Raw genomic sequence first — 9,483 nt, 5'->3', positions numbered from 1 at the left:
AGTGGTTAAGAACCCGCCTGCCAATGAAGGGAACATGGGTTCGAGCCCTGGTCGGGGAAGATCCCACATGCTGTGGAGCCACTAAGCCCATGCACCACAGCTACTGAGCCTGCGCTCTAGAGCCCACTAGCCACAACTACTGCAGCCCCTGTGCCTAGAGCCCATGCTCCACAACCAGAGAAGCCACCACAGTGAGAAGCCTGCGCACCGCAACGAAGAGTAGTCCCCGCTCGCCGCAACGAGAAAGCCCGCGCGCAGCAACGAAGACCCAACACAGCCCATAAATAAATTTTTAAAAGTATTCAACACCTTCTAATGAGCTACACTCACCCCTTAATACCTTTAACTGTGACCAGTAAGGGCCCTGGGGGCCTTCGGGAGTGACTCAAGTGTGAGGAGTCTCGGAGAGTGTAGTGGGGAAAGACTGGGGAAAAGCAAATTTCAGGAGAGGGCTTAAATTAAACCATGATATGTAGGTCTTGAACTGGTTCTGAGTGTGCCCTGAAAGATTTATCTAGTATGTCCATTGTGAAGAAAAACGGACTATCTCGCATTTCAATGACTGAAACAGCTATGATATTTCACGCCTAAGCATCTTTTCGGTGACCCGACCCGAGTGGTGACAAGGCCTGCCTGCCGGCCTGCAGCAGAGGGGCCTGGCAGGTGGGGCGGGGGAGCCTGGCAGGCCGTCCTCAGCAGCTCACCCCTCACTGCTGATCATGCAAGCCAGCCTGCTCGGTGCCAGGTGAGGAGCTTCGCTTCGGCAGAGCGTCTGAAAATGTCAACGTTATTCTTGTCTGAAACTCTTCTTGCCTTTTACATTTTAATTACTCGTATAAATTTTGCAAAGTATCTGAACATGGTAAAGAGTTTCGTTCTGTTATTCTGGCACTTGCTGAAGCCGATCCCCATTTCTAGTAATTCTCTTTAGATTTCCTCAATAAAGATTAAATGTAAATAATGTGGGCAGTTTAAGTGAATTTAATGGTTCTAAAAAGTACGTGGGGTCATAGCCTGAAGTTCTTGGTTCCTGTGCAGGACATGAGGGCAATGCCTTGTGGCTCAGCTTACATCCTTATAAAAATTACGCTAAGACCGGGACCGGTCTCAGACGCTTCGTGACCAAGCTTGTTTCTGGGCTAAAGCCCCCAGCCCTCCTGTCTCCCCTTGGGCTGCACCCTGGCTCGACCGGCCCCACCTCGTCTTCCTTAACCGCCGCCTCCCTTTTCTAATCCCATGGCCCCTGCAACCCAAGTGGAACTTTTTGCTACTTGTCTCTTATCAACATTAGAAACCTCAGAAGATTCCAAATCTTTTAGTATTTTGGGTGGTTTAAAGAAAAATGTATTACTCTTTAATAAATAAATTCGTAAAAGAATTTGGGGCATTTTTATAGCAGTTTACGGTTGATTTAGGATTATTTTATCTCGCCTGAGGGACCCAACTGGCCCAATTCTAGAATACTGGGCCAGGAAACTTATTACAGGGGACATTGTGAGAAGGAAACAATCCCAGCTTCTGGGCACTGAATGAGACCAGGCTGCAGGTGTTGAAGGAAGGTCAGTCCAGCAGACTTGACACTGCACACAAAAATGTCACAATAAATAGGTGTAGTTCACACACATGCAGTCCCACAGGGAAAGAGACTCGCCATAAAGTAGCAGGAGTGGTATCATGTGCAGACAGAACATGGCAAGAGGGAACCTGCGAGCAGGAACTAAACGTAGTTGTTGATCACCAGGGAGGTGGCACAGGGAAGAATGCCTGCAAGGTAGTAGGGCTTCGTTTCTCCTAAGAAAGACAGGGCAACAGTTTGGCAAAGCAGGTCTGAGAGGAATTTTGTGCACAAATACTGAAGACAAGGATCCATTTCATCAAACTGCAAGGTCTTAAAACCAGCCTAGTCACTGCTCCAGAGATTCAAGGCCAATGCCCTAGTAATAGCAGCTCGAATACTGTTAACAGTTTCCTGTTTCTGCGTAAGACATTACTGCAAACCCAGTGGCTTAAAACAACAAACATTATCCACAGCTTCCTTGGGTCCAGAGTCTGGGTACTGGGTAGTTGGGTCCTCTGTTCAGGGTCTCACCAGGCGGAAATCAAGGTGTCAGCTGGAGCTGGGATCTCATCTGAGGCTCAGAATCCACTTCCAATCTCATTCATGTGGTTTGCAGAATTCAGAGGCTTGTGGCTGTAAGAAGACTGAGGTTCTTGTTTTCTTGTTGGCTGTCAGCAGGGGACCACTTTCAGCTCCTGAAAGCTGCCTTCAGGACCTAGCCAATGGCACTTTCACAACAGAGCATCTTACTTCTTCAAATCCAGCAGGAGAACCTTCCTCCAGTTGGCTACAGTGGATTCTTACAAAGGTAACTTGAGCCCCCGAGTGACTACTCCATCATCGTTGCCATATAACGTAACCTAATCAAGGGAATGACTATCTCATCATATTCACATGCACTAGGGAGAGGGAATCTTGGGGGGCATGTGGAGTTCTGCTGGATGATTCAAAACTGAGCCTGCGTTTGTTGAGTGTTTATTAAATGCCCAGCACCATGCTGCCATTGGGGGTACAAAACTGAATGAAATAAATCAGGAATATAAGACAGATAGGCAAGCCCACAGACTAATGGAGGACGCAGAATTGAAAATTAATTCTAAAACAAGTTAGTATGTCTGTAATAGTTGAATGTGGAAATGACACAGAAAAGATAGTCAAGGAAGTGAGGTATAGCTTGATAGGTGTTTTCTAGGCAGACAGTAAAGAAGAGGGCATTTCAGGCAGAAGGCATGTTTATCTACCAACACATGGAGGCGATGAAAAGCCTGTCTAAGAGGCTGTGAGTAGTGGGGCTTGACTGGGAAGGAGGGGCCTGAACAGACGTAAAGGGCCAGAACAGGAAGGACACAGAACTTAAGACTTCATCATGGACAGGAACCACCAAGGGACTTGTGAAGGGATATTAGTACATCAAGGTCACAGAGACCAAGTTACACAAAGATAAAAAAAACTGACGCCACAAAAATAAGAAAAATTTCAACATAAATAAGCACAAGTGAAAAGCAAAAGTCTCATACAAATTGATAACAAAAGACCAATATCCAACAGAAAATGAGCAAAAGATAAGAAAAAGCAATTAACAGAAGACACAAAAGGCTGATAAACATAGAGAAGAGTGTTTAACATCACTTGTGATTAAGAAAGTGAAGATTCAAATAGTGAAACATCATTTTCACTACGAAATTGTTAGGATAACAGATATACAAAACATGTAAACTTACTTAGATTACTGAAGGACAATACGTCAAAGGGTAAGCAGGTGTAGAGGTTTTACAGACAATTCTTGTTTTCTTCTTTATACTGTTTTCTAAATTTCCCCAATGAACTTGTATAAATTCTTAAAATAGTACCTAATATATTCATTTATTTTAAGAAAGAGAGCATCTAATGAGAAACCGCAGTCCCTGTCCACCGAACTCGCCTCCAGAGGCAACTACTTTCAGCTCTTCTAGTATGCACTGCTCCAGGTGGTTTACATGTATTCACTCATTTAATCTTCTCAACTGCCCTACAAGGTGGAACTAGGATTATCTCCAATTTACACATAAGGATACTGAAGCACAGAGAAGTTAAATAACTTACCCAAGGTCACATAAGCTAGTAAGTAGTGGAGCTGGGATTTGAACCCAAGTGATCTGGCTCCAGAGTTAAAGATTTTCTGCTGTTACTGTGGCCTTACCAAACTATAATGCATTACTTAACTCACATTAAAAAAGTCACTATTACCTAGCACATGGCAATAAAATCATTAAAAAAAAAGTTGTTTTATTTACATTTGTATCTTATAAGCAACTGATTAACTTAAACTGAAACATGATGAAATAAAAGTTTGCAGCTCTAATCATCACTTAAATATCCCAATACATTTAAATTAAAATTAATGTGCTAATATTTCCTCTTTCCTGATTTATAACAGCATATTTTCTTCCAAAGCTATATTTTTTTAAACACATTATATAAATTAGATGACTTAAAGGATATACAGAAAGAAAATCATCAAAAATAAGTTAATTCAGATGTACACAATCAGAAAAAGATACTGAAGTTAACGAATATGTGGCTTAAAAATCAATACAGCGTCCTTTTCGTTCCCAGTCTCCATATCGGGTAGGTTCTGGGCCCCTGGGTCCACCTCTTTCTTTGGTAACAGGATTAACATCATCCGGGAATTCTGAAGAAAGACAGAGATGTAAAATAAAAGCAGTCAGTGGAGATGGGAAAAGCATTATGGTCAATTCTGCAGAGGAGGCTGCAGAGCTGACAGTTACTAGGCTGCATGCTACTGATGAGGCCACTACTATACAGTCCTGAAACAAACCCTCCCTAGAGAGCGGTTCCTCGCCCCAGTTTGAGAAATCACTTTAGCATCCAATCTTCATATCCAATCTACTTTATTTCCTGCATTAGTGACTTAGCATTCTCAGAGGACTCTCAGGCCCTCATCTGAGGAGTGGCTGGGTTAGAACAGAAGGAAAGGGGTGCAGAGAATACAGAGTACAAATCCACAGGGTTTGGAAGGTTTTGAAACAAGATTACTTTGAAGATTACTTTGATTCAATGCCTTATTTTTCTTAACAGTGAAGTGGGTACAACAATCATACCTGCCTTACTATCTTGAGAAATAAAAGAAGAAATGCATGTGAAAGGTCTAGCACAGTGCCAGCTACATAAGAATGCTCAAATAATTTTGAGCATTAATTTTCCTCACCATACAGTTTTGGCTTCAGCCACTGGTTCCCTGAAACTGCCATTTATGGGCATAACAGCTGTTATTATCGTTAACAGTGTATGTTCATAATACAAATATCCGTTTTGAGTCAGGCCCAATTCTGAGGACTTTATACGTATTAATTCATTTAACCCTCATAATAATCCTTTGGGACAGGAAGAATTATTGTCTCCATTTTATAGATGAGGAAGATGAGACTAAGTGATGAAACTGAGTTTGAATTCACACATTCTGGCTGCAGTCTTGCTCTTAGCGCATACGCTGTACTGATCTGTACACAGGAAGATCAGGAGAGGAACCAGCTATTAGAAAGAATCCCAATTCTTAAACAACGTCTAATCACTCATTCATTTTCTTTGAAGTATAGGTGATTTACAATATTAGTTTCAGGTGTACAGCACAGTTCAGTTATTTTTACAGATTATACTCCAGGAAAAGATAAAGGCAATAATTCCCTGTGCTATATATCATTGTTGCTTATCCAATTTATACACAGTAGTTTGTACCTCTTAATCCCATACCCCTGTCTTGGCCCCCCCTTCCCTCTCCCCACTGGGAACCACTAGTTAGTTTTCTATACTGTGAGTCTGTTACTGTTTTGCTATATACACTGTTTTATTTTTTAGGTTCCACATGTAAGTGATAAGAGTATTTGTCTTTCTCTGATTTTTTCACTAAGCGTAATAGTCTCGAAGTCCATCCACGCTGTCGCAAATGGCAGATTTCATTCTTTTTAATGGCTGAGTAATATTCCATTTTGTGTGTGTGTTTGTGTGTATCTTCTTCATCCATTCATCTGTTGGTTACTTAAGTCGCTTCCATATCTTGGCTATTGTAAATAATGCTGCTATGAACGCTGGGGCGCACATATCTCTTCTAATTAGTGTTTTCATTTTCTTTGGATATATACATAGTAGTGGAATTGCTGGGTCATATGTTAGTTCTATTTTCAGTTTTCTGAGGAACTCCATAATGTTTTCCATATTGGATGCACCAATTTACATTCCCACCAACAGTGTAAGGAGGGTTCCCTTTTCTCCACACCCTCTCTGGCATTTATTATTTGTTGACTTTTTGATGATGGCCATTCTGACCAGTGTGAGGTGGTGGTACCCCACTGTAGTTCTGATTTGAAATTCTCTAATAATTAGTGATGTTGAACATTTTTTCATGTGCCTGTTGGCCATGTGTATGTCTTCTTTGGAAAAATGTCTATTCAGGTCTTCTGCCCAATTTTTGATTGGACTGTTTTTTTATATTGAGTTGTATGAGCTGTTTATATATTTTGGATATTAACCCTGTGTTGGTCATATCGTTTGCAAATATTTTCTCTCATTCACAGGCTGTCTTTTCATTTTGTCCACGGTTCCTTAGCTGTGCAAAAGTTTTTAAGTTTAATTAGGTCCCATCTGTTTATTTCTTTTGCCTTAGGAGACAGATCCAAAAAAAATATTGCTACAACTTATGTCAAAGAGTGTTCTGCCTATGTTCTCTTCTATGAGTTTTATGGCTTCAGGTCTTACATTTAGATATTTAGTCCATTGAGTTTATTTTTGTATATGGTGTGAAGAAATGTTCTAATCTCATTCTTTTACATGTAGTTGTCCAGTTTTCCCAGCACAACTTACTGAAGAGATTGTCTTCTTCTATTGTATATTCTTTCCTCCTTTATTGTAGATTAACTGACCAAAGGTTCACGGGTTTACTTCTGGGATCTCTATTGTGTTCCATTAATCTATGTGTATGTTTTTGCCCCGGTACCATGCTGTTTTGATTACTGTAGCTTTGTAGTATAGTCTGAAGTCTGGGCACTTGACACCTCCAGATTTGTTCTTTTTCCTCCAGATGGTTTTAGCAATTTGGGGCCTTCTGTGGTTCTATATGAATGTTAGGCTTATTTGTTCTAGTTCTGTGAAAAATGTCATGAGTATTTTGATAGGGATTGCATTTAAGCTGGAGATTGCTTTGGGTAGTATGGCCATTTTAACAATATTAATTCTTCCAATCCAAGAGCACAGGATATCCTTCCATTCCTTTTATCATTTTCAATTTCCTTTATCATTGTTTCATAGTTTTCAGAGTATAGGTCTTTCACCTTTAAATTTATTCCTAGGTATTGTATTCTTTTTGGTGTGATTTTAATGGGGATTTTTTTTTTACTTTATCTTTCTGATAGTTCATTATTAGTGTATGTAAAGGAAACATATTTCTGTATATTAATCTTGTATTCTGCAATTTTACAGAATTCATTTATTAGCGCTAATAGTTTTTTGGTGGAGACGTTAGGGTTTTCTATTTATAGTATCAAGGATCTGCAAAGAGTGACAGTTTTACTTCTTCCCTTCACATTTTCATACCTATTTATCTTCCTTGTCTGATTGCTGTGGCTAGAACTTCCAATACTATGTTAAATAGAAGGGGCAAAGAGTGGGCATCCCTGTCTTGTTCCTGAGTTAGAAGAAAGGCTTTTAGCTTTTACTGCTGAATATGATGTTAGCTGTGCATTTGTCATAAATAGCCTTTATTATGTTGAGATATGTTCCCTCTACACCCAGTTCGGTGAGAGTTTTATAATGAATTTTGTCAAATAGTTTTTCTGCATCTATTGAGATGATCAGTTGGTTTTTATCCTTCCTTTTTTTTATTTTTTTTCTTTTTGTGGTATGCGGGCCTCTCACTGCTGTGGCCTCTCCCGCTGCGGAGCACAGGCTCCGGATGCGCAGGCCCAGCGGCCATGGCCCACGGGCCCAGCCGCTCCGCGGCATATGGGATCCTCCCAGACCGGGGCACGAACCCGTATCCCCTGCATCGGCAGGCGGACTCTCAACCACTGCGCCACCAGGGAGGCCCTATCCTTCCTTTTGTTAATGTGGTGTATCACATTAATTGATTTGCAAATATTGAACAATCTTTGTGTCCCTGGAATAAATCCAAATTGATCATCATATACAATCCTTTTAATATATTTTTGGATTCAGTTTGCTAATATTCTGTTGAGGATTTTAGAATCTATATTCATCAACGATATTGACCTGTAGTTTTCTTTTTTTGTAGTGTCTTTGTGTGGTTTTGGTATCAGGGTAATTACTGGTGGCCTTGTAGAATGAATTTGAGAGTGTTCCGTCCTCTTCAATTTTTTGGAATAGTTTGAGGTGGTTAGGTATTAGCTCTTCTTTACATGTTTGGTAGAATTCTCCTTTGAAGCTGTCTGGTCCTGGAGTTTTGTTTGCTGGGAGTTTTTAAATTACAGATTCAACTTTACTACTAGTGATCAGTCTGTTCAAGTTGTCTATTTCTTCTTGATTCAGTCTTGCCAAGTTGTATGCTTCTAGAAACTCAGCCATTTCTTCTAGGTTTTCCAAGTCACTGACATATAACTGTTAGTAGTGTTCTCTTATGATTTTTTCTATCTGTGGTTTTTGTTGTTACTTCTCCTCTTTCATTTCTTATTTTATTTGGGTCTTCTCTCTTTTCTTCTTCGTGATCCTTGCTAAATGTTTACCAATTTTGTTCATCTTTTAAAAAAACCAGCTCTTGGTTTCACTGATCTTTTCTATTGTTTTGTTGATCGCTATTTTATTTCCCCTCTGATCTTTATCTCCTTCCTATCGCTGACTTTGGGCTTTGTTCTTCTTTTGCTAATTCTTTTAAGTGGCAGGTTAGGTTGTTTACTTGAGATTTTTCTTCTTTCTTGAGAAAGGCCTGTACTGCTATAAACTTCCTTTTTAGAACTACTTTTGCTGCACCCCATAGATTTTGGAGTGTTGAATTTCCATTTTCTTTGGTCTTGAGGTATTTTCTGATTTCCTCTTTGATTTCTTCATCCACCCATTGGTTTTTTAGTAGCATGTTGTTTTAGTCTCTAAGTATTTGTTCTTTTCCCATTTTTCTTCTTGTAATTGATTTCTAGTTTCATACTGCTATAGTCGGAAAAAATGTTTGATATAATTTCTATATTCTCACATTTTTTTGAGACTTGTTTTATGGCCTAGCATGTGATCTATCCTGGAGAATGTTCCATGTGCACTTGAATATAATGTGTATTCTGCTGTTTTTGGATGTAATGTTCTGTACATATCTGTTAAGTCCAAGAGGTCTATTGTGTCATTTAAGACCAGTGTTGCCTTATTTTCTGTCTCGATGATTTGCGCATTAATGTAAGTGTGGCGTTAAAGTGCCCTACGATTGTGAATTTCTCCCTTTTTGTCTGTATTTGCTTTATATATTTAGGTGCTCCTGTATCAAGTATTTATGTTAATGATAACATCCTCTTCTTGTATTGATCCCTTTACCATTATATAATGCCCTTCTCTGTCTTTTGTTAGTCTTTGTTTAAAGTCTACTTTATCTGATATGAGTATTGCTACCCCCACTTTCTTGTCATTTCTGTTTGCATGAAATAACTTTTTCCATCCCCTCACTTTGTGTCTTTAGCTCTGAAGTGAGTCTCCTGTAGGCAGCAAATAGAAGGGCCTCATCACCCTATGTCTTTTGATTCGAGCATTTAGTCCTTTGACATTTAAAGTAATTTCTGATAGGTATGTACTTAATGCCATTTTATGTTTCCTGGTTGTTTTTCTATTTCTTTGTTCATTTCTTCTTTTCGTTTCTTCTCTTGTAGTTTGATGATTTTCTTTAGTAGTATGCTTGTATTCTTTTTAGTTTTATCTAAACCAAAACTATCTAAACTAGTTTT

At 39.5% G+C, this 9,483-nt stretch overlaps 1 protein-coding gene across 5 annotated transcripts in view; it reads right to left on the bottom strand.

Annotated features, from left to right (window-relative positions):
- Positions 1 to 1,375: 1,375 nt before the first annotated feature.
- The window catches only part of SDHAF4 (succinate dehydrogenase complex assembly factor 4), a 28,632-nt gene continuing 20,524 nt past the window's right edge, over positions 1,376 to 9,483 (bottom strand). The window contains exons 3-5 of one of the 5 annotated variants that reach the window (XR_014295166.1): positions 4,099 to 4,229; positions 3,641 to 3,697; positions 1,376 to 2,191 (exon numbers count right to left, since the gene is read on the bottom strand). Coding sequence is in view for 2 of the 5 variants with exons in the window: in XM_082634173.1 (XP_082490299.1) it covers positions 4,120 to 4,229 (110 nt within the window). In the remaining 3 variants the exon portion in view is untranslated. Of the gene's footprint in view, positions 3,698 to 4,098; positions 4,230 to 9,483 lie in introns of all 5 variants that reach the window. The other 4 variants (XR_014295167.1, XR_014295168.1, XM_082634173.1 and 1 more) reach the window with 4 other exon arrangements.

The sequence above is a fragment of the Mesoplodon mirus genome, assembly GCF_964341445.2.
Source record: "Mesoplodon mirus genome assembly, chromosome: 10".
Taxonomy (NCBI): Eukaryota; Metazoa; Chordata; class Mammalia; order Artiodactyla; family Ziphiidae; genus Mesoplodon; species Mesoplodon mirus.
Note: the sequence above shows the minus strand (reverse complement) of the source record. Positions and strands in the feature narration are given on the sequence as shown.